This window comes from Elephantulus edwardii, unplaced genomic scaffold, assembly GCF_000299155.1.
Source record: "Elephantulus edwardii isolate Elephantulus edwardi_28Jun2011 unplaced genomic scaffold, EleEdw1.0 scaffold00006, whole genome shotgun sequence".
Taxonomy (NCBI): Eukaryota; Metazoa; Chordata; class Mammalia; order Macroscelidea; family Macroscelididae; genus Elephantulus; species Elephantulus edwardii.
This window is the reverse complement of record NW_006399756.1, coordinates 17,223,947-17,248,890: the sequence shown is the minus strand read 5'-3', so window position 1 is coordinate 17,248,890 and position 24,944 is coordinate 17,223,947. Positions and strand designations below refer to the sequence as shown.

The 24,944-nt window shown below is 40.4% G+C and overlaps 1 protein-coding gene across 1 annotated transcript in view; it reads right to left on the bottom strand.

Moving 5' to 3' along the window:
- Positions 1–24,944, bottom strand: part of NRAP (nebulin-related anchoring protein) — a 97,159-nt gene that overhangs the window by 62,911 nt on the left and 9,304 nt on the right. The window contains exons 5-14 of the mRNA XM_006880166.1: positions 20,722–20,829; positions 19,902–20,006; positions 18,879–18,983; positions 15,463–15,570; positions 15,139–15,243; positions 11,476–11,580; positions 9,657–9,773; positions 6,282–6,386; positions 4,153–4,260; positions 3,016–3,120 (exon numbers count right to left, since the gene is read on the bottom strand). Coding sequence (XP_006880228.1) covers positions 3,016–3,120; positions 4,153–4,260; positions 6,282–6,386; positions 9,657–9,773; positions 11,476–11,580; positions 15,139–15,243; positions 15,463–15,570; positions 18,879–18,983; positions 19,902–20,006; positions 20,722–20,829 — 1,071 coding nt within the window. The remainder of the gene's footprint in view (positions 1–3,015; positions 3,121–4,152; positions 4,261–6,281; positions 6,387–9,656; positions 9,774–11,475; positions 11,581–15,138; positions 15,244–15,462; positions 15,571–18,878; positions 18,984–19,901; positions 20,007–20,721; positions 20,830–24,944) is intronic.

The following is a 24,944-nucleotide window of genomic DNA, read 5'->3' as shown; positions in this document are numbered from 1 at the left end:
CATGGAGTCTGTAGGAAAAACTAGGAAATACAAAGTCATTTCAATGTCAACTCTTAATGAGATTAGAGTCCAGTGATTTATTGCATTAATTTAGAGGAAAGATTATCTCATAATAAAGAGTGTATTAGGATTCAGAACGAGGCGTGATAAAATGTGATGAAAACTGTATGTTTAAATGGCATTTTCCTTCCTGATAATTATGCATTAAGTCTACTGTAGAGCACAATTACTTTTCTCTGCAGGACATAATTAACAGTCCTCATGATTAATCAAATCTATGCAACTCTGCAAATGCTTGGTCATCACTTCAACCTACATTCCGAAGGGCCTCTTTACGGACAGTGGAGTCCTATTTTAATCTTACTAGTGTTTATACAAATCCATCCGAAGGGAATGCTTTCCAATTAAGGGTCTGCACTGGCTCATTCAGTTTTTTAGCCATTTGACCACTTTACATAAAGAAAAGTCACAAATGTTCTTGTAAACTCCATGACTACTAAAATCTCTGAAATGGTGAGGCAGCACTAGGTTTGATTCTGCTTCCTGTTAATTTTTATAATTCACTATCGCATCCACTTCCACAATAGCTTGCCTCCAGACACCCTATAAACCTGGAGAAAGGATGAAAAGTTATGCAAGTGTCCAGGTCTTTTGTTCATAGGATCGCTATGAGTCACCTACGACTCAACAGCACTTAACAACAACAACAACAACAACAACATAGTTCTTCTATCAGACTTTTCCAGAGGATGGCTAGATTTCAAGGTCATGGCTTGGTCCAGAGTCTTATGTAGATAAGTCATGTTATAATAGTATTACAGAGTTGTAGGAATCTACCCCAATTTGTTCATGCTAGTCAGTGTGGTTCATAGAATTCTATTACAAAAGTACATATTCAAGGAGGAGCTCTGGTGCCCTAGTGGCAAGAAGCTGCACTGTGATCCTGAAGGTGCACGGTTCGAATCTGCTAAATGCTCTGTTGGAGAAGGGGAGGCAATCTCCTCCTGTGACAGTCCAATAGGATCTGACAGTACACAATTACACCAAAGAAAAAAATAGAACAAGCCAAAAAACAGCCCCACCATAATACAAAAGCACATATTCACATTTGAACGAGGTACTCCTGAACTATGAGACTCCTGGGGAAGGTTTGCACTGAAGAAAGTAAATAGCTTTGGTCGTTGCTAAGTCTGACCTGGAGTCACACAAAAGCAAAACGAGTAAACCAATCCAACTAGCATTTCTGGTAAAAGCAGAAAAAATTTCTAGGCCCTTTATACACTTCTACTTCCCACTTTCCTGCATGTTTGTAACATCCTTTCATTCACTACATTGCCATTTGCCAGTGATTGTCTTTCATTGTGTTAATCACTTGAGTGGTAGTTGTGTGCCATCAGGTCAGAAACAACCTACAGCTGACCCGCCAGCAGGTTTTCAGAGGGAGTCAATTGCACAGGAGAATTCTCCCAAGGAGAGCTGATGGATTTGAACCACGTACCTCTGGGACTGGTTGCTGTGCAGGTTCTTACCACTAGGCCACCAGGACAGCTTCAGTCACTTGGGTGGTTGTTGTTATGTTCCATCAGTCTCTCCTGTGACCCATAGCGACCCTATGTACGTTAGCTCAGAACCCTGCCCTATCTCATTGTCTCAAACACACCTAATCCCATTTCTTCAGTTACGGAGTCAATCCATCTCACCTTTGGGTCTTTCCCTCCTGCCCTGTCCCTCCGCCCTTCTTAGTGTGATGTTCTTCTCCAAGGACTGGTCCTTCCTGGCCATGTGCCCCAAGTATTTGAGATGGAGCTTCAGAATCCTTGCCTCTAGGAAGCAGCCTGGTTTCACCTTCTACAGGACAGATCTGTTTGTTCCCCTGGCCATCCATAGTATGTTCAACATCCTTCACCAGCACTACAACCCAAAGGCATCGATCCTTCTTCTGTCATCTTCAGTCATTGTCCGGCTCTCTGATGCACAGCAAGTAATTGTGAAGACCATGGCCTGGATCAGGTGCACCTTAGTCTCCAGATTGACATTACTCCTTTTCAGTACGTCTAGAGAGGTCCCTGACAGCAGACTTTCCCATTGCAATTGGCCTTTTGATTTCATGACTGCTGGTGCCAAGAAAGTGGAACCGTGAGGGGAAATCATTAACAATCTCTTCTCAGTGTATCATGAAGCTGCCAATACTCAGCTGAATCCAAACTTGTTCCTACTTTCATGATGTTCACCACTTAGCAAAAGAAAGATGTGATGTCCTATCTACTAACAGTGGAAACCTAAGCCAATTACAAAGTAAATGAATAAAAGGTCTAACCTGCACATTTGATAAAGATTTGCTTAGTTTTCTAAATGGTTGGTTGGTGGGAGATAATCTTCACCATGAAGACACATGGACACAGGTTAGTTCTATACCACATTAAGTATTTTTAAGACAGCAGATGGTTTTGATCCTTTTTCTTTGTACTTTTCTGTATTTTATAATTTTTATCCAATAAACAGGTACCAAAAAATTGTAGTCAGAAAAGGATCAATTTAATTAATTGCATATATTTTGTTTTGAATAAGCCAAACTATAAATAAAATCACTGCTATAATATTTAAGGAATATATATTTTTTTCAAGTGTTTCTGAGGAAGCAAAAATACGTCAATGTTAACACTTCCCCTCAACTTACATCCATTTTCATATAAATAACTTTTTTAAAAAGAAAACAACTCATCATTGCAATGTATCAACTTTTTAAAGCAGATTCAACAGTATTCCCAAGAAATTCTAAACAGGTAAACAGAATTTGGGGGTATTTTGAAGATAAAAAAGAGTCTTCTGAATTGATTTTTCACATTGAAATCTTACAACCTTGCAACCATTCAAATGTGAGTGGCAGACTCTCTTTCTAGATCACTTCCATGTCCTCCAAGAGGTTATGTTTTGTTCTTTCCCTGTCTAAAGATTACTCCGCAGGAGGGATGTGAAAAATACCTAAGCAGGAAGACCTACAGGAAAATGACTTACATCTTTCAGGGGAACCAGTTTCATTGTGGTCTGATAGGAGGGAGTCAGAGTGGCTGGGTAGTTGTAGTCAACAACGTCGTGTTTATAATCAGCTTTGTAGGCAATCTGAAACCCAGAGAAGATAAGGAAAAAAGAAATGATGTCCCATACTTCCTTTGACTTGGTTTGAACATAGTAAGAAACCATTTAACAAAATTAAATGTAATTAATAAAAAATTATTATTCTATTAATTAATAGTTGAAACAAAATTCTGTTTCATCATCTCCAAGGAAAATTACAGTGTTCACACCTTTGCCTTTAATTAATTCAAATTCTTCTTAATTAATCCAAAATTAGTTAATTCCTATCTGTAGTATACTTTTTTAGGAAAAATCTTTCTTATTATGTAAGTCCTTATTGTTCTATTCAAAAAAGAAGCACTTGAACACAGGTATAAAATGATTAGTTTATTGGTTAATACTAAGAAAATAAATGAAATATCAAGTCTCCATATTCATTTTATTCTAAGTTTATATTGGAGGTTTTCAAGCAGATGGAATTTGGCATTTCTGTGCTTTTTTTCTTATGATGAAATCTGTTTCATTTAAGTGGGTATTTTTATCCCTAAGATTTAAATCCTGGCATTTGCAAGCCAATAAACTCAACTGATAAAAGCAAAGAGAAATGAACACAGGTTATATACCATGGGATAAACAAGAGCTTGAGCCATTTTGACCTTTATTCTGACCAGTGCCTGACCATATTAAATCTACAATTAATACTATAATGAAATAATTAATTAGTCAACCAATCAACAACTCCAAAGAAACTGCAAAACCTGTGGAAGCTTTAGGAATTTCCAGTACTACTCATATTCATCCATTTCTCTTTATCCTTAAAAAATGGAGATGTATAATTTCTCATCTCTCAGAACTGGAAATTTATACATCCAAGTATTTGTCCAAGAAATTAAGTAAGATTCTACTCTTGGTTTCACTGATTAGCATTTGGAAACTCATAAATCAGTCTTTGCATTGTAAAGCCTTGCTTTTTTAGAAATACGGGTATTGAAAAATAATTGACTAAATTCCTCATGCCCCACCCTTTTGCACCCCACCACATCCCAGGCCCTGTAGGACTTTGCACAAAAGACTTACGTTGCTTGCCAGATTTCTAACTTTCATAGCATGAAGAGTTCGTCTGTCCATACCAACTCCTTCATAGTGGCCTCGCATGTGGTTCTGGTAGTTTTCTTTATATTTATTCTACATGGAAAACACAAAACTTTCAACAAAAGCATTGTCTTTCCAATTAATTGAAGGTAAAATCTAAAGCATAAATGATTAAATAGAACCTATTTTAACTAACCAGTGTATTATGAGATTAAAAATAGAACATAAGCTTTTCTTTCTACAAAACAAGATAAATTTCAAGGAAGCATAAGAAATTAGAGGGAGACTAGAAAGCAAGCCCAAAAGAAAACCACGGAATCTGACAACCACAAATAGAGCGAGACAGACTTGACACTCTGGACTGTCTTCATTTGTAAATACAGCAGTCCTTTCTAAAGTGAGAATCACCTAAAAGCTGAGGAACCAAGAAACATCTGGTGCTGCCTGCAAGGAAGGAGCTGACAAGACAGAAACCCTAGTTTGGACTTTCAATTTTCAGAACTATGGGAAAACAAATTTCTGATCATTAAAGCCATCCCCTTGTGATATATGTGTTGCAACAGCAGCAGGACTCTAAGACATCTCTACAGGGAGAATATGCCAATGCAATTATGTTGAAATCACCTATCCTGCAAGATCATTGGGTTTCCAGTCACTGAGAACAGTTAAACAGAAAACTATTATTACTCTGCATTAGACACACTTCTACGTATCTCAGCTAATCCTCCCAGGACTTCTATAAGAGGAACCATTATCAGTCCCATGCTATACATTCTAGTATCAGCGAGACAGCTTATATAGCTTACTCAGCACTATCCAGTTGGCCAACTGGGGGACAAAGTCGACCTGTTCCAATACTGGTGTTCTTAATGGCTATATTTGTGCAAAATCAATTCCTCACTGAGTTTTAGGAGTCCCGTGCAATTTTAAATCCCATTATCATACGCAGCAGAGAGAAAGATGGGTAACCGAGGCCCGTGCTGGAGGGCCAGTTCCAACTTGATGGGGCTGAGTATGTCATGTGCAGCTAAACAGAAGTCAAATCATGCAATCTTATACAGGATACATCCTCACACCCTTTCAGAGAGCTCTCAAACTTGAAAATGCCACTCTAGCACACATCTGCTATCCTATAAGACGAGGCAGTTTCCATGTTCTTGCCGTGGTGAGTAACACTGCGATGAACACTGGTGTACATGTCCAACCACAATGGAATGGATTGAGAAATGATGGTGCATTCACATAATGGAATAATATGCAGCACGTAGAAGCAATGATTTTGTAAAATACTATCTAACTTGGGAGGGGCTGGAGAGCATTATGCTGAGTGAACGAACTCAGGCCCATAATTTCAAATACTGTGTAAGACCATTATAGTAGAATGTGTATGAAAATCCAGGTGGGGAGGGAGAGCAGAGGGATGAGGCTTAATTATAACGTCGCATAATTTGATGAGTGGAGGGAGGGGTAGGTAAAGGAAAGGGGAAAGATCTTGTGTGAAAAACAATGTATACTCACTTTGAAGTAAACTAGTGTAAAATAAAAAAATTTCTTTTAAAAAATAGGAGGCAATACTGCCTGGCTCCTCGGTGGCATGGGAATTAAATGAAATGGTGTTATTTTAAAAGCACAAAGCTACATGGGGTGGGGTGCTGCATGCTCAGCCGGGCTTAGTTGCCAGCATGCCATACTGACAGCCCTTTGCACACACAGAGGTGCAGGAAGGAGAGGATGCAAGGAGCCAAAGATGCAGAGATACAGATGGAAGGACATGCAGATGCAGAGATGGAAGAATACGTGGATGCAAAGATGCAAGGACAGACAGATGCAGAGAGAGGGATGGATAAATGGATGCTGAGATGCAGGGATGGAAGGTAGCAGGCCCTTCCCTGGGGATCCATGATCAAGTTTGGAGTAGGGAGGGGATGGGAGATCAGACAGAACTTGACACGCTGACGACTTGCCCCAGTCTTAAACAAAACTCATAGATGCCTGTATCTACGAAACCATGCATCTCCAAGATGCACAGTACATGCACATAGTCTGTGTTTGAGGAGACCTAGTCGTTAAACTCACAAAGATGCTCCAACAAATGCTTAGGTGGAACCACTCACGTCACTGGTGAAATGTGCGATCTTGCTCAAGTTCCTGAATTGAGGCGTTTCACAGTAGTTGATACTGTGGCCTTTACTACCTTCCAGATCCTTCTTATACTCCACCTTGGAAATCAAAACACCAGATGCCCAACAGACTCAAAACACAAAGTCATTCTAGAAAGGCCCCAAAGACTCAAGTAGGACTTGTCTAGGAAATTCTTCATTTGCGATTGTGAAATGCCAGTGCAATTTGCAACTGCTAGTGACAGTCCATGTTTTCATTTGTAATAATAAATAGGTTGGTTTTGAATACAAAATATACGTCCTTCTTTCCCAGAACAAAAGCTGTAAAATGTACTTATGAATGCCTGAGAACGGTATAGGGGACCACCTGACCTTCTGATGAGGTTCTGCCTTTTGAATCCCTTAAAAAAATTCATCCATTTGTACATATATGATTGTTGCTGTTGTTGTTAAGTGCTGTTGAGTCGCAGGTGATTCATAGCGACCCTATGAAAGAAAGACCTGGACACCTATATAACTTTCGTCCTTTCTCCAGGCTCATAGGGTTTCCAGAGGCAAGTTATTTTGGAAGTGGATGCCACTCCTGCTTCCAAGCTTGTTTTAATTGGGGAGCTTCACCAAACACTGTCCACCATGGGTAACCATTCTCGCTTTTGACTCATCAGTGTCACAGTACATGTACTTTTCTGTGTATGTGGTATAACGCAATAAAATGTAGCATAAACCAAACACTGTCCACCATGGGTAACTGTTCTTGCATTTGACTCATCAGTGTCACAGTACATGTATTTTTCTGTGTATGTGGTATAATGCAAAAAAATGTAGCATAAACATTTACTTTCTGAAAACCTGAAAGCCTAGTAGACTCCCACCCAGGGCATCCCTGGATGCGTCAGAGTAGAATCACACTCTGTCTTGTGTTCAGGGGCTAAATTCTTCTAGAGTAAACCACTGGGACTTTATTCCAGAGTGTCTCTATCTAGGCTCAAACCTCCACCCTTCTGGTTAACAACGGTGCGCATTAACTATATGTACCACCCAGGGATTCCAATTACACGCTAAGTCACCATCATTTGTTGCCCTTTTGCATCCTTCACACCCGCGGACGTTGCGTTAGGCCCGGATGCCGTAAAGGAGCACAGGAAATGAGACGACCCACCGATGCTCTGCTCTGTGTTCTAATTGAAGACAAGTCGGCTCCTCAGGCTCCCCCGGGTGGCTGGAGGAGGCCGTGAGGCTATCATTATGAAACAGACTCCAAGTCACCACAGGTAATTGGAGAAGGCAACTGAAGGCCAATTACCATTAATAGAGGTACAGCTCATTTGTCTTGCTCAATACGCACAAGGGCAATGAGAGACTGAAGACTCCCCGATGACCTTTTACCAAAAGAAATACAACTTAATTTGTTAGCATCGCTTATAAAATGTACACAGGAACATGCCTTTTAAGGTTTGCAAAATGTATTACATGCTTATAACCTGATACACTACGAAGGCAATTTATAAAACCGGATATACAGCTGAACTCTTACTTTATAACGTGTTCCACTCTTAAATGCATTTCTATCATAATCACATATAAAAAAGCTATAATGTTAACATTGGCTAACTGGTAAGCTTCCTGATACAGGATGTTGCTCTTAATGCTCTGGTCCCACTTCTGCCATTGAAAGCTTCTATGAATCAGAATAAGGCACGACGCTTTCCCAGGCCTATGACAAAGTAATGGCCTGAAGATAGATCCGCACTGTCCCATGGTGCTGTGACATTCTGTGAGGCTAGAGCAAGGGTCCCTAAGTTCTTTAAGTGCCCAGACAGTATTTTTTTACTTTGTGGGGCAAATTACTGGAGGCAATTATTCAATTATGCCTTTGTGGAAGCAGCCATTAAACATGAGAGCAATTGTCTATGACTGTCTTAGGAGAGCAACCAGAATGTTCCTCAGAGGTGAAGTTGCTGAGACCGCTTTGCATCCTCTGGACATGTTACCAGAGCGGCCAGTACCTGGAGACGGGCACTATGCTTGGTAAAAGGGCCTTAAGAAAAGAGGAAAATTCAACGGTATCAATTGTAAAAATAGAAGGGTAACTACTAAAACATGTATGGGGGGGGAACCCAAGAGGGGAAAGGGTGGCAGCAGAGGGGTGAGGATGGGTGAGGATGGGTAGGGGCAAAACCGTAGTATTGCACAGTTTGGTGGGTGGAGGGAGGGGGTGAAGGAAATGGGAAGGATGCAGGGGAGACCTGAAAAGATTGGGTAATGATGGCCAAGGCCAAATGGTGCTTGATTTTATAACTTAATGCATGGGACACAACGTGAATGAAGAACAGCGTCAAAGACAATGTATATGAACTTTGTGAGCAAACCAATATAAAATAAAATAATTTTTTAAAAAACCGAAGGAAAAAAACCCCTGTGGGTACAGAAAGGGGCTCAGAACATACACAACAGCCAATGGCTGTGTGATGGCACAAGAGGGGACATTCTGCTGTGCACAGCGTCACTAAGGCTGGGACTGATTCAATAGCACCTATCCACTACCACAACCGTATCTGGCTATAACAAACTAATGAATAGAGGCTGTGGTATATTCACACAATGGAATACTACGCTGCTTTGAAAAACAAAGAACTCATGAAATATTATACAAAATGGGTGATCCTGGAGGACATTATACTGACTAAAATATCTCAGTCACAAAAGGATAAATACTGCATAGTGCCACTGTTGTAAAATGGGACTGATATAAGGGTTGGGGAGAGACTGAGAAAAATGGCATAAATTATGAATACTGCATTGAAACAGATGAGGGAGAGAACTGTTTAAAAGGGATATATGATTAGGTATTATTGTCATGACAGGAGTCCAAAATGAAGGCTGCAGAGTGGAGTGGATTGGGTCAGGGGGAGAGACTTTATAACAATAAAAAAGTTTTCCTTTTACTTTTCAAAGAAGAGTGAACTGGGGGGTGGGGAGGAAGGCTGGGCAGGGAGAAAAGTGCAACAATGAGTGAAAGGAAATCCAAAGTCTTTGTAAACTTTCATTAAAATTAATTTTTTAAAAAGTTAATAAAAAAAAAGTTGGCCCATTCACGATTCTGGAAATTCATCTTTTGTCACATATGTATCTACAGCCCTGAGAGGAGTTTGGGAGACACTTTAGGAGTATCAGATAAAAAAATGGCTAAAAAAAAAAAATTCTACCCCTCTTATTGATTGCCTTCAGTCGCATATTCATTCTATGTAAATCAGTTGCCCATTATTTCTAGAATAGCTGCAGTGTTGCACTCTTAAATAGAATTTGCTGTCCTGGGACACCCCGATCACTGTCCCCAGGACACAAAAGGTGGCAGCAGACAGCACACACCTCGCTCACAAGCTTGTTCACGCTCTGGGCGCGCTGAAGAACCAAGTTGTCTCGGGCAGGAAGGGAATGGAAGTGCGCTGCACCCTTCATCTTGTTGAAGTCCTGCCTGTACTTAATCTGAAAGACACACAGAAAGGGTCCACCGTTGGTGTTTCCAAGTTCTGTGAGAGAAACAACTCCCACGCCAACCTGCGTTTAATGTCAGCATTAAAGACTTAATGGAATTTTCCACAGGCAAAAGTTTTATGGGGTTTTCCCCCTCCATTAAATCCCTAACTCTCTAAGTCTTTTGTATAGTAAATGTTTACTAAACCTTCCACTATGTTTTACACTTGACACTCTATCTTAAAGTAGTTGAGCACAAGGTACAATTTCCAACATAACTTGGCTTCGCTTTAACTTGGCATAACTTGGCAACATAACTTTCAGCGTTGCTCGTGGCCCAGACTGCTAAGGAAGGCTGAGGACTCATCCGTCTGTCCCTTCTGTTCTGGGGAAGAGCAAGCTGTAGTGGGTGCCCGGGTAGTAACTGCAGGGTAAGAGGGGCAAAGTGCGTGTACAGCCAGAAGCTGGCTTCTGATTTCAGAAAGGTTTGAGCTGGCATTTTCAGATCTGCCGTGCACACAGCATTGGTCTTTCATGTTATCAAAGTTTAACAACTGCCTACCTGTTAAGGGCTGCCAAGTAGCGAACAGTCTGCAAATAGGCATCGTTTATTCAACGGGGGCCCACCTGGCCTGATCATCCTGCAACTGGTTTTAGTCAGCTATTCCCCTGAAGTTCTTAATCTGCAGATTGGGCTGTTAAGCGGGCACTCCTCTCATCTCAGCATATCTGGGCCGGTATCAGCCCTTACCTCCACTGACCTCAAGTGGGTTGGGCTGGTTTTCACTTTCAGTATTTCTTGGAGAATGCATGACCAACGAAAGAACTGATGTCGAATATCTGGGCATGATGTAAGGCTAACTTTCTACTTTGGCTGGGCCGTATAAGTCTATCTGTGTGTAGCTCCCACAGACACAGTCACCATGTCCGATCTCGCAGTAATTGAGAGCAGGAACTCACTTGTGTTTTCATACTAATTTGTAGTGAGCAATGTCACATTTTTTTTTATTTTAGTGCATTAAAAATTCTGTCATTATGACACCTGTCTCTTCCACTGCACCTTCAAGGCCTTTTTCCTTTTTTTTCTGTTTTAAACTTTTATACATTTTTATTTAAGAGGTATCTCTTTGAGAGGAGTGAACTGGAGGGGCAGGTTGGGCAGGGAGAAAAGTGCTACAATGAATGAATGTAAATCCAGAATCTCTGTAAATGTTCATTAAAATTAATAAAAAAAAAGATATGTCTCTTTAAGAAACAAAAAATACCTAAAACAATGTATAGGAATGAAATATACTGTAAAGATATTATGATATGAAAATCAATTAAAAATATTTTAAAAGACACATGTAGTTTGGTTCTTTTTCTTTTTTAAAAAAAGCATATTCAAGCTCTAATTTTTAATTAGAACATTACTATACTGGCATTAACATGATCAAAGAGCTCAAGCTTATGGTTACTGTCTTCTTACTTGCTATTTCTTTTTCCTGGTTGTACAATATCAAGGCCTCTTTTCAAAGTGGCAATCCCTGATGGGGACGGAGCACCAGCAAGGCGAGCATCGACTTCTTCACTAATCTGAAGTCAAAAGTTCACAAGTTCAACAAACTACAGATTGCCTAGAGCATCACAAGCCACTGGACTCAGCCTTCATCCAAAGTCTCATGTCTCTCCCTCTGAGGCTCTGTGGTTCAGCCCTGCGCAGTACGGTACTTACATCGCTCACAAGTTCATTGGCTTTCTTGGCATTCTGATAAGCTGGGGTGATCATGGCTGGGAAGCTGCCCTTTCCCCTGTGTTCTTCAGATTCTTCTGAGTAACCCTGCAGAGTCATTAAAAATGTCAGTCAGTAACGTCCCCAGAAGCATCCCACTGAGTGGGGCACTAGCAAGGATTTCTTATAAAACTTGCTCCCATAAAAGACCCATTCACTCTGGATATGGTAGTGATCACTCTGGGAACAGTACAATGTGATAGTTAAGATGACAGACCACAGGAGTCAGGTCCACCTACTATAGTGCCCAGGAACCCAAAGGTACCTAATAAGTTTTAATAATGATGATAATATTGCCATCCCAGGGGAAAGATGGGCAATCTCCTCCCATGCAGTTTATCGCCTCTGAAATCCTGCAGGAGAGTCAGCTATGGGTTGGCTCAACCTGACATCACATCACAACATTATTGGCGGCATTATTGATTATTCCTGCAAGATAAATTAAGACTCTTTCCGGTTTTCCTGAGTCTGTTGGTAAGGTCATTGATACACTTGCTTACTAACTGAATGGTGAGGATCAAACCCACCCAGAGATACCTTGAATACCTTGAAAGGTGTGGGTAACAATTTACTTTGCAAACTCAGGCATTGAAAATAGTACAGAATGAGAGCTGCATGGTAGAATGGTCTGGGATGGGGGGTGGGTGGGGGTGTATAATAATGAAAGAATTTTTTTTTCTTTTCAAAGAGAAAAACCAACTGGAAGAAGGAGTGGGCAAGGAGGAAAATGTGCAACAATGAATGAATGGAAATCCAGAGTCTCTATAAACTTTCATTAGAATTTCAATTAAAAAAAAAACACAACACACCAAAAAGAAGAAAATCCTATGTAATATATTCCTACTCTAATCCACTCGGATTGGGATGAGTCAGAGCCAACTCACACCTGGCTTTTTAGGAAGTCTAGTGGTGCAGTGGTTAGGCGTTTAGCTGCTAACCAGAAGGACTGTGGTTCCCCCAGGAGGACAATGTGGCCGGCTGCTTCTACGCAGATTTACAGCCTACGAAACCCTGTGGACGAGTTCTCCTTTTTCCTGTGGGGTCACTCAAAGCAGGAACCTACTCGGTGGTATTGAGTTGGGGGTACACATTCCATACAATCCTACTTGGGAGCTCACTGCAAATACTGCATAGGGCCACTGTTGTAAAACAGGACTGACATCGGGGTTGAGGGAAGACAGAGAAGAATGGGAGGAATGATGTATATACTGCATTGAAATAGATGAGGGAGAGAGCCCATTAAAATGGATATATGATTAGGTATTATTGTCATGACAGGAGGCCAGAGTGAAGGCTACACAGGAGAGTGGACTGGGGGGAGGGATTGCATAACAATGAAAGAGTTTTTCTTTCACTCATCAAGGAGAAAAGTGAATTGGGGGGAGGGGGTGGGCAGAGAGAAAAGTGCAACTATGAATGACTGGAAACCCTAAGTCTCTGTAAACTTTCATCAAATTTAATTTTAAAAATAATAAATTTATTATTTGGTGTAGTTACTCATTAGGAAGACACATGAATTGTTCAGCATTCTAGGTACTTAAGAATTATTTATAGTTTGCCTGCCTGCCTCTCTCTCACTCCCTTCTGCTTACGCCTGGGGAGACGTGCCAACTTCTATAATAAGATATTATATTGGACTGAGTCCTCTCTGCAGCTGGTAACAGGGCTCTAAAACAACACCCACTTTGGTTCTTGTAGTTGTTATTAGCAGGAATTAAAAGAAATTGAAATTCTATCAAAATCTTATCATAATCAAGAGCCAACTATAAACTCTTAAGTTATGTTTCATCTATGCACATGGGCTGAGATTCGTATATAAAGTGTGTGTGTGTGTACACGCAGCACATAAGTATCTTAATTAGTGCTCAGGCATAGTACTGGCCCAGTGTTGTTGTTGCGTGTCGGTGAATCTGAACCGACTCATAGCTGACCCTCCACTGGGTTTTCAGGGGCAGTAAATCACACAGGAGGGGATTGTTCATCTTTCTCCTGTGGAGCAGCTGGTGGTTTCAAACCACGTGCCTTTGGAACTGCAGGGCAGGTTCTTACCACCAGGCCGCCATAGTACCCTGTCCCATAGGACCAGTCAAAATACAGGACAAACAAATGTGATCAAACAGTCCAAACAAAAAAGGTAGGCCTCAAAAACATCAACTCCAAGAAGGTCAGAACAGCCCAATACTTTTCAAAATAAAACAAATATTTTTTTTTTCTTTTTCATTTTCTTAGTGAAAGTTTAGAAAGCAAATCGATGTTTCATTCAGCTCTTCACACAGATTTTGTTTTATATTAATTACAATACTGGCAATATAATTGCATTCTTTCCACTTCTTCCCTGTATGTCTTTTTTCTATTAATCCAATCCTACTGCTTCCTGCCTTCTGGGATTTATCTTGTGAGAAATGCCAGGGGCAGGTGTGTGTGTGTGTGTGTGTGTTACACATTTGGTTATTGTAAAGGGTAAAGGTCTCCCTGGAGTTCCTGATCACCTTTCAGGCCTCTTTGGCTGAAAGTTAAACCATGGTGGTGAATTTCATTTCAGGCTTAAAGAGTGACATTAGGGCATAGTCTTGGAGGTCTTATGATTCTCTCTCAGACCAATTAAGACAGCCTTTCTTATCTTTGGAGTTTTGTTTCACATTTCCCCTCACTCTGTGTCAGATCTACTTCTGCGATTCAATTTTAGAGGGATCAGACTACATTTTGAAAGTTGACCTAAGCCTATGTCTTTAAAACATAAAAGCCAAAAGTCATAGTCACTAAGATAAATGACAAGAGATTATTTAATCATTTACCATATTATTTAACCAAATAACCTCTTTGATTACAAACTTACATATCTTCACACATACCTAATATTTATATGACGATATACCCAATAAAGATAATCCGCTTTTCTGAAGAAGAGAAATCTGTTATTTGTGGTTTCTTTTTATAATTATATATGTTATAGAATCTATAATTGTTCAATCAGGATCATAAATCAATTAAATTAATTGTGCTCTCTCAGCACACACATTTGCTCTTTCAACTACATGAAATTGTAGAAAAAGAATTCTTCAACCTTCCCTTTAACACGTAGCTAGTATCAGAAAATAGAGGGTCTGCAAACAGAAATTGGCCCACAAACGTCATGTCAATATTTTTATTCTCTGTGAAGATGTAGTTCGTTTGAGAAGTAAAATTAGGAAAGAGGTTTTCTTTTTCTGACATACTGCTTTATCTAGTAAACGTCACTTGCTAAAAAAATAACCCCCTGAACTAATTTCCAAGAAATTCATTTCCATCGCTTTCATGCTTAGTAACAAGCTAAATGCAGCCAGTTTTTAGTCCTTGAAACCAATTGTTAGTGAATAGTGGAGAATGCTATATTATTGGAAAATGTACCACATAGGTATAGATACTTAATTCTAAAAGAGTTCTGGGCATCTATTTTACTAAGTAGGTCAAGCTGAACTCTATGCAACTGTTCGTCCATTACTTGATGACTTGGAAGGCACCTTTCGTAACGAGGGAGGCCACAGCCTGACTTAAATAAGCTTGAGTTTCCAAACAGACCCGCCCAATGAAATGACTTCTCAGACGGTTAGCTCTGACAGCCCCTACCTGGCCATACTGGTCTACATACTCCTTCGTCATTGTGCCCGCAGCTCCAACAGCAGGCCCCGCTACTCCTTTCATTTCTTTCTGATACTGTTGATGGTACTTCACCTGTTTGGAGGGGAAGAATAAACCCAGTGAATGTATTCCCTGATGCACAGGGGCACAAAGGCAAGAAATGCACACATGGTGGAATGTTCTATTGTCTGCGACAAAAGTACTTCCTGGCTCTGGGATTCATACAGGTTGAGCTCCCTTGGCCCAGGTAACTTTTTACTCCGTCCCCTAAATGGACAACATCACCACGGACACATTACCAGGGACACTTACATCACTCGCCAGCTCATTGGCTTTTTTGGCTATCTGATAGGCAGGCGTGATCATAGCAGGAAAACTGCCTTTTCCTCTCTGCCATTCATACTCCTCTGCATATCTCGCCTGGAAAATGGGAGGGGGAAAAAATCAATCATTTTGTCACCACCCTACTTTGTACCAGGCAGTCTGAGTGAGTTGTCTGTGAAGATCACCTTGCACATCCTTCATGGTACCTTCTCTGACTTAAAATAGGTGCTCGTATATGTGAATCCCCCACAGTACACTTTATTGGTGGGAATGGGACTTGGTGTGCCATCTCTACCTTCTTATTGCCAGTACCTAGCACAGTGCCTGGCGTGTGGATACACTTACTGTAGAGTTCAACAAATCTAGCACACACTAGAAAGCAGAACTGTGTAAAGTAATAAGCTTCCTGCTCAAATTACACCCCTTCAGGTCTGAGGGGAAATAAAGACATTTTCAACACTATCTCTGAACCAAGACAAGTGAAAGCCTCTTACTAAGCTAATTCTGGATCTGCACCAAAGCTCCTCACTCAAACAATATGAGTAGGGGCAAAACCACACGGTTGTACAATTTGGTGGGTGGAGGGAGGTGGTGGAGGAAACGGGAAGGATCTGGCAGGGACCTGAAAAGACAGGACAATGATGGTCATGGTCCAATGGTGATTCATTTTATAAAACATAATGCGTGGGAATGCTTGTATGAAACACTATGTGAATGAAGAATACTGTGAAATACAATGTGTACAAACTTTGTAAGCAAACCAATCTAATTTTTTTAAAAAAAAGAATAACCAAAAAACCCACAATGTAGGGAATGATTATGTGAAACACAATGTGAATGAAGGAAAGTATGAAACACAATGTATTTGAATTTTGTATGCAAACTAATATAAATGTTTTTTTTAATTAAAAAGAAAACTCCAACAGGGTGGAATCCACCTTCTTATTATACTATGAAGCATCTAGGCTATAGAAGACAAGCAGTGAAAACCTCTTAGTAATTATGTTCTTCAGGCTCTGACGGCAAGAAGAGAGATGCCCTCCAGTTTCATCAGATACATCTGACTTGGCATTAACGTAACCTAAAATATTGGGCCTAAAGAATTTTTATGGAACGACATCACAAAAGATGGCAGAGTAGGCAGAACTCAGCTCCTCACCGACAAGTGAGCTGGCAAGAACAGTCTGAAAAACTATCTTGAGATGTTCATCTAGAGGATAACCTAATTAGGATAAAAACAAAAGGGGGGAAATATGGGAAGCCAATACTAAATATTTGTAATAAACTGAATGCTATTTAAATTAAAAAAAATCTAAAAAAACAACACCAAAAACAACAACAACAAAAAACCCCCATCTTGAGCTCTGCAGGGTCCAGGAAAGAGCTTGATGAGTAAAGAGGCCGGTGAGTGTCAGCATTTTGTAGTTTCTTTAGAAAGAAAGAATTACATTCAACAATTGTAATTCTCACCCTCAGACAAAAATCAGATTGGCCTATAGAAAGAACAGATCAATAAGTGTTCTTTTCCTTTCCTCTCAGAAGTATATGCCTCTTTATTAAAATCAGTGATATTTTTTAAAGAGTTCTATATTCAGCAAAGCTATACTTCAAAAAGAGAAGGGAAAATTAACACATTCTCAGATAAGCAAACAAATAAGGGAGTCTGTTACTAGTAGGGGTTCCCTACAAAAAAGTACCGAAGGAAGTTTTTCAGGCTAAAGTGAAAGAACACTAGACAGTAACAAAAAGCCATATAAAGAAATAAAGATCACAGATAAAGATAAATACAAGCAAATAGAAAGTTAGTGTGTAACTACTCTCTTACTTAGTGGGTTTTTTTTTCTTTATATGTCTTAAAGATAAATGCATAAAACAATAATTTTAAATCCAAGATAACACACAACATTTAAAATGTAATTTGGGGCTATAATAATATGTAGGTGGGAAAAGTTTGATAGAAGCAGAGTTAGTGGTCTGTTGAAGCTAAGTTCCTATTAGCTCCCACTAGATTATTATAAATGTAAGATACACTCTTAGTGGAAGCTACTAAAACAACCAAGAATAAACGGGAGGGGGGAAGTAAACAGTACAATAGGGGAAGTCAGACAAACGGAAAAGAAGGTAGTAATGGAGGAATTGAGAGGCACTAAGCAACAGATGTACTAAATTAAAATAGCAGAAACAAATTTTTCCATGTCAGTATCACTTTAAATGTAATGTGATTAAACTCACCAATTAAAAGAAAGAGATTTGCAGGATCAATTTTTAAAAAAACCCCAAAAACCAAATAAACCCATGGATGCAGCTCTGTGCTGCTGACAAGACTCATTTTTCTTCCTCCTAATTAAGCAAATAGTTTGGAAGTGAAATCATAGAGAAAGATAATCCACGCAAAGAAATGTATGGCTACTCCAATACAAAATACAAAAGAGACTACGTAAAAAACTGTTAGACTAGACGGTGAAGGCCATTATACATTGATAAAAGGGCCAGTTCATCAAAAAAAGATATATCAATTGTAAATACATGCACAGCTTGGCAAGAAAAAGAAATGTAAAGCATATAAATCAGAAAAGAAACAATAATATGAATGGGACGTGATAAGCGCATGGGTATGAGGTATTTTATGAGATAATGACAATAATTTCTCAATCCATTCATTTGTGGTTAGACATTTGGGTTGTTTCCATGTTCTTGTGATGGTGAATAATGCTGCTATGAACACTGGTGTACAAATTTCAGTTTGTGTCTCAGTTCTCATATTCTCAGGGTATATTTCGAGTAGTGGAATAGCTGGGTCATATGGAATTTCTATGTTCAGCTTTTTAAGGAAGCACCAAACTTCCTTCCAGAATTATTTCCTAACCTGGGAGGGACTGGAGAGCATTATGCTGAGTGAACTCAGTCCCACAAGGATAAATATTGTATAAGACCATTATTGTAGGACGAGTATAAGGGTCCAGGAGGGGTGGGAGAGGCTGGAAACGAGGGGTGTGGATGTGCAGGGGGAAGGGGAGATTAATCATTGGGTGGTACCATTTGATGGGTGAAGGGGTGATGGAAGTGGAAGGAATTAGTTTTAATTTGTATTAGGATTTTGTAAATAAACTAATGAGAAGGGGGAAAAGTCAACTTGGGGAGGAGGAAGGGAGAGAGAGGGGGTAAAATGTGCAACAATGAATGAATGAAAATCTAACTTTTCTGTAAACTTTTGTTAAAATGACAATTAAATTTTTTTTATTTAAAAAAATGAGATAATGGCATTTTATGGGTTGATGAATAAATAAGGGGGCATCTGTACCCTACAACAATTGCCTCTACATTGTCCCATTCTTTGCCTCCAGGTAAGTAAAGAAGGACTTTTAAATGACAGTCCCCAGGTCTGGGCTTCCTTCATTTCTTACTTGGCTCTGAAGCTGTGCTCCAGCCGTTGCCCGCAGCAGCTCAGGGGTATCAGCCACCGTGGTGAACCTGGAGATGCGCTCATCATGCCCTCTCTTGTATTCCACCTGGTGAAGAGACAGTGGAGAGTCGAGCATGAAGGCTGGCCCATCTCACAGCCCCCAGAGAGGACCTCTCCTTACGGCTCTCTCGAAGGGGAGAAGTCACTACCAGGTTACCTCAACCCAATACCTGTGGTGAACCTCCTACAGCCTGCTCTAGGAAACCAGCCTCCAAAAGCATAGATGCAAACGTGTTAAAGTAGAGAGGCTGCCAAACAATGAAAAACAGTAACAAATCTTCAATAACTTCATTATCACAATAGTCACCAGAGATAGAACTGTCTTCCCTCCCCAACTCCCCTCCACAGTACAAATGAGAAGCTGTAAAGCAGAAAGGTTGTCTTTTGGCCAAGATCACATAGCTAGTAAGCAGCTGGAAGTAGCTAGTAAATGGGTAAGGTTGGGATTTCAAATCCAGCAGTCTGGCTCCAGAATCTGTGGTCCACACTTCCAAGTTCCGCGGTTGTTCATCCAGCTCAGTGTTCTTAATGCTCAACCAACCTCAAGGAAATATTTGGTCTAGTTTTAGAGAGAGCTACATGGTCTTTATAGACGTGACCCAAGCAAAGCATGGAGAAGGACTGATGAAGTGAGGATAAAAACACAAGTTTCCCCCATAGTAATGCATCAACAGCACTTACTGCCTTTAGTAAAGATGTACTGGTGGCATAGCACAATCATGTCAGGCTGCTGAGCAACCCTAAGGCCAGCAGTTCTAATCCACCAGGTACTCGGTGGGAGAAAGATGGGCAGTCTCCATCTGGGAAGAGTTACTCCCTTGGAAGCTGATAAAGGGTTTCTAAGAGTTGGAATCAATTTGACGGCACTTGGAATCACTCTAAAGTTACTCTGTGTTTTTCCCAATTCATTACACACACATACACACACTCGCCGATCAAAGGCGGCAAGCGTCAGGACACTCACCTGGCTGGCCAGCTGGTTGGCTCTCTTGGCCCTTTGATAAGCAGGTGTGATCATGGCTGGAAAGCTCCCTTTTCCCTTCTGTTCCTCATAGTCTTCTGTATATTCCTGCTGGTCAGAACCAACATCAGAACGAGAGGTACTCACGTATAATCCAAGAAAAAAACTGAGAACTAAAATTGCAATCACAAGCATAAGAATCAATGGAATTGGTGTTTCGTGGTACTTGGAAATTATTTCAATCATTTGAAATAACTTTGAAAATGTTTTTCAACCAGTAATCTAAATAGAGTTAGCAACATTAATGAAACCATACTACCAGGTCAAAGGAACTTGCCCTCCATTACTAACACCGAATTGGGTGAGCCTGAGGACAATCTGAGGAGGGCCAAAAGCTTGAATGATGACATAACATTTAATACACAACAGAATTTTCCTTTTGACATAATTCTACAGCATTGAGTAACGTCTGCTAAGTTGCTTTCCCTACTGGGTGAGGCATCTCTCTGAAATCGGTTAGCATAATCAGGTACCTCACTTGAGCATTGGTGTTTCTAGTTTTGTTTGTGTGGGTGTTTGGGGTTTTGTTTGTTTGTTTGTTTGTTTTTTCATGTATTCTAAAGAAATAGTCACTAAAGGGTAGGACTATTTTTTCAAAGTAGGTGTGGTGGATGTGGAGAAGACTAGAGGGATACTATTGCAGGTAGCTAAGGATTTCCACAATCCAGGATAAATTTCCTTTCCTACAATAAAGCCTACAAAAGTCTCCAGAATAAAAGAACATTCAAAACTAATTTTTAAAGCATTTTTTAAGGAAACTTACCTCACCAAGAGACTTGCGTGCCTCAACCATCCTTACAATATCAGGGTCTGGCAGAGTCCCAGGGCACCACGTCGTAGTCCCTTCCCCATATCCTGTCCAATAGGGTCTCTACAAAGGAAGCACATAAACTTTAAAACACACACTCTACACATTTGATTGGTAAAGCCTCATACCTACCCACGTATATTGTCAATATATAAAATAGAAGTTCTCTAAAAATGTTATAACTCCTACTGGTGTATAGAGGGTTTTGACTAATCATCTAACTATCCACACTAGAAAATGAACTAACATCGCCAAAACTGGAATCTTCTGAGATTTAAGTATAGCAAAGAAGTAAGAAAGGAAGTTGCTCTCTCTATGAAAGAGGAGATTTCAGATTACTCAGTATTATTCACACAAGCTCCAAAAACCCATTTTACTTTGACAAATACATAGAAACAACCCAAAAGTCCATCAATGGACAAATGGTTATAGAAACTACGGTACATCACACAGTGGAGTACTATGCAACACTGAAGAACAAACTCCCTAAAAAAATTCTAAAGCCTGCATAAGTCTAGAGGACATCATACTGAGTCATAATCCAGAAATACAAATAGTGTATAAGTTCTAGAAATAGTGTATCAGTTTCATAAATACAAATAGTGTATAATACCACTATTATAAAAAGCTAAAATAAAGTTTATACACAGAACCATTCTTGAATGGTCGCAGAGGAGAGTAAAATTTAACTGATAATAGATAGTAAGATGAATAAAGGGAAAGCCAATATACAATAAAGGGAGAGTCAGACATTGTGACTATTATAATATTGTAAAATAAAATATGCATGATTGCTTGCTAAACCAACCTGCTTTTCTAAACTTTTACTCAGAGCACAATTAGGAAAAAAAAAAAGACTCTGAAAAACGAAACCAAACTTACAATTATATACTTAATATTAGGTTAAACAGACATTACTGAGACAAGAAAAACTGGAGGACAATGATGCTATTTATGTTACTCAAGATCTGTCTGGTGAGATAAAACTAACATGTGAAACAAATAGTCCCTAGAACCATCTGAGTGCTTAGACGCATGTGCTGCTGATGCAGACATTGGAAGGCTTTCAAATGCACCTGTATGAGGTGGACCCTGTCACTGGCAGGAAAATGGAATTGAGGTTGGGCCACTTGGGCTGAGGTCAATTGCTTGAGACCACAGGACAAAGGGCATCATGCTCAGAGGTTAGATTCATGCATGCAGGGATTTCATCTGTTTTGTCCATTAAGGTATCCCAGAAACTTGCACACATAGTCCTGACACATAGTCTACTCAAAACATACTGATTGACCTAAGTAAATACACTAAGTTGTCTAAATGTCTCCTTGAAAAGATGGCGAGAAGCTGCCCTGACTGGAACCGAGGGCAACACTAGGGGAGCAAGGAGATGATGGAGATGGCTGAGCTGGATAGTTGAGAGACAGCTGACCTGTGGGAATCTGCATGACTACAGCCTTCAGTAGGGATTACACCTGAATATAAAGCAGAATCTTCACAACCTGACCAACAAGCAGTATCGTGATAAAGGAACAAAGGATTGATACTGTAAAGGATTTTGTTTTGCTTGGACCCACAATCCACACTTACGTTGTTGTTATGTTTGCTGTCAAGTCAGAACCGTCCCATAGCTGACCCTCCAACAGGTTTTTGGAGGCAGTAATTGAATGGAGAAACAAAGTTATACAAGTGTTCAGGTCTTTCGTTCCTAGGCTTGCTATGAGTCGCCTATGACTCGATGGCATTTAACAACAACAACGTAGAGAGAGCTCATGTGGCTTCATGGACAGAAAGTGATGCTCCCAAGCCAAAGGTGGGTGATTTTAATCTGAGTCCCTCAGGCCTGCTTTTAATTGTTTTTGATCAAACATCCTTCTAGGTGATGTAGCACTGGTCTGTTGATTTGCTGTACAGAGGTAACTTGTGGTTGCTGTTATGCTGAACACTATGACCCTGATGTGACAAATGCAATATTGGTCACCCATGGTGGACAGTGTTTGGTGGAACTCCCCGATTAAAACAAGCCTGGAAGCAGGAGTGGCATCCACTTCTGAAATAGCTTGCCTCCAGAAACCCTATGAACTTGGAGAAACGAAGAAAGTTATACAAGTTTTCCAAGTCTTTTGTTTATAGGGTCATTATGAGTCACCTACATCTTGATGGCATTTAACCACAATTGCTTGGGAGGAGATTACCCATCCTACTCCTGTAGAGCAGTTTGGGATTCTGTGTGTCTTTGGGACTATGGCCCCACTTTGTACCACTAGGCCAATCAGTTCCCCTATGGAAGCAGCAATTAAGAAACAAAACAGTGTATTGCGTAGGAGAAATCTGCTATCAAAGGCCTCTTTAATCTGTTAAAAGCAAAGATGTAACTTTGAGGACTAAGGTGGGCTTGACCCAGGTTATGAGTTTCAATTGCCTTATATGCTATTCCTGGGAGAGGAACATCTTTCTTGGAAAGGTGGAGGGATGGAGAAAGAGAGGAAGACCCTCAACCAGGTGGATTGACACAGTGACTGTGTAAATCAGCTTGAGGGTGTCAGAGATTGGGAGGATGGCACAGGAAAGGACAGGAGGACAGGGTTCAGATCTGTTGTTCATAGGATCACTATGAATCATATTCGACTTAAAGGCATCCAACAACAGCAATATATGCACGGGAGAGCTAAATAATGCATGAGAAGACTGAAGAACAACTGAAGCCTTTGGATTATGACTGATGAAGGATATTAAATGCACTATGAACTACCAGAATAACAAATAATCTTCAAAAATTTATAGCCCTAATGCTTTTTAGAAGAGAAGACAATGAGAGTCTTGTCTCACATTCTCTGGTCATATTATCAGGAAGACTAGTTCCTGAGGAAGGACTTCATGGTTGGTAGAACAGAGGGTCACCAAAAAAGAGGAAGATTTCACTGTATGTATTGACATAGTAGTTGCAAAATGGGCTGAGAAAGTCCACTGAGATAATGGGGGGGGGGTGCTGGGGGTGGTGGAGGGGGGCAGTAACTTCCTCTGTTGTGCATGAGGTTGAGGTTGCTAGGGGTCAGGACTGGCTCCTAACAGTAACAACACTCACCCTAAGATCGTTCTGCACGGCTCCTCTTTTAACCATTACAGTCAACTCAGCTCAAAAACTCATTGCCAATACTAAATATTTGTCATAAACCGAAGGTTAGAATGCTATCAGGATGTCGGGGAGGTGAGGTACAAGCTAGAGTTCACCCTGAGGCACTAAGGCAATCCTTCAATGTTTACTTGATTCTTTCTTTGTATTTGCTGACCCCTCCTTCCTGAGTCTGCAGGAAGGTCTTCAATAGAAGGAGCTTGGCTTCATTTGCATTGAATTCTTTGGAATTTACTTCCTGATAATTTTCAATAGAGATGCAGGGAAGCTGGAATGGAAGTCTTCCCGTTGAGAACTGCAGGCCCCCTGTTTTTCATGCTCTCTGCTCTATCACAAAACAACAACAACAAAAAAACAGAACCCAACTCATTACCTTCAAGTAGGAACCACCCCACAGCTGACCCTCCAGCAGGTTTTCTCAGGCTGTGAATTGCACTGAAGATCGTCTGTCTTTCTCCCAAGGAGCTGCTGGCTCCTTGAATTGCCAGAGAGGGGCCTCCTTTGTGTGAGTGGTACAAACTCCCTACACAACGCACCCCTAATAGTCACAGCAGCACTGTGATTCCAGCTCCTTACCACGCGGCCACCAGAGTCCATCACAGCAGCTCTGCAAATTTGGGATTATTTGAAATCCACTCTGCACATAAGTAAACTGAGGCAGAAAGTCATTTGGTAACTTATTTAGAGTTCTTCAATAAGTGGCCAGTAATAAATATAAATGTGAATATATGTATGTATATAATAAATATAAATGTGAATATATGTATGTATATGTGTGTGTGTGTGTGTGTGTGTGTGTATATATATATATAATGCAGGGATATGTGTGTGTATATGTATATACATATACATCATGCTTGGGAGGGTGGAGGGACAGCACAGGAGGGTAAGACCCTCTATGAGGTGGATTGATTCAGTGACTGGGGTAATCGGGATGGGTGTGTCAGAGGCAGTGCAATTGGCACAGGATAGAGCAGGGTTTAGGGCTGTTGTACATAGGGTCGCTATGAGTCGCAAATGACTCGACGGCACATAACAAAAACAGATA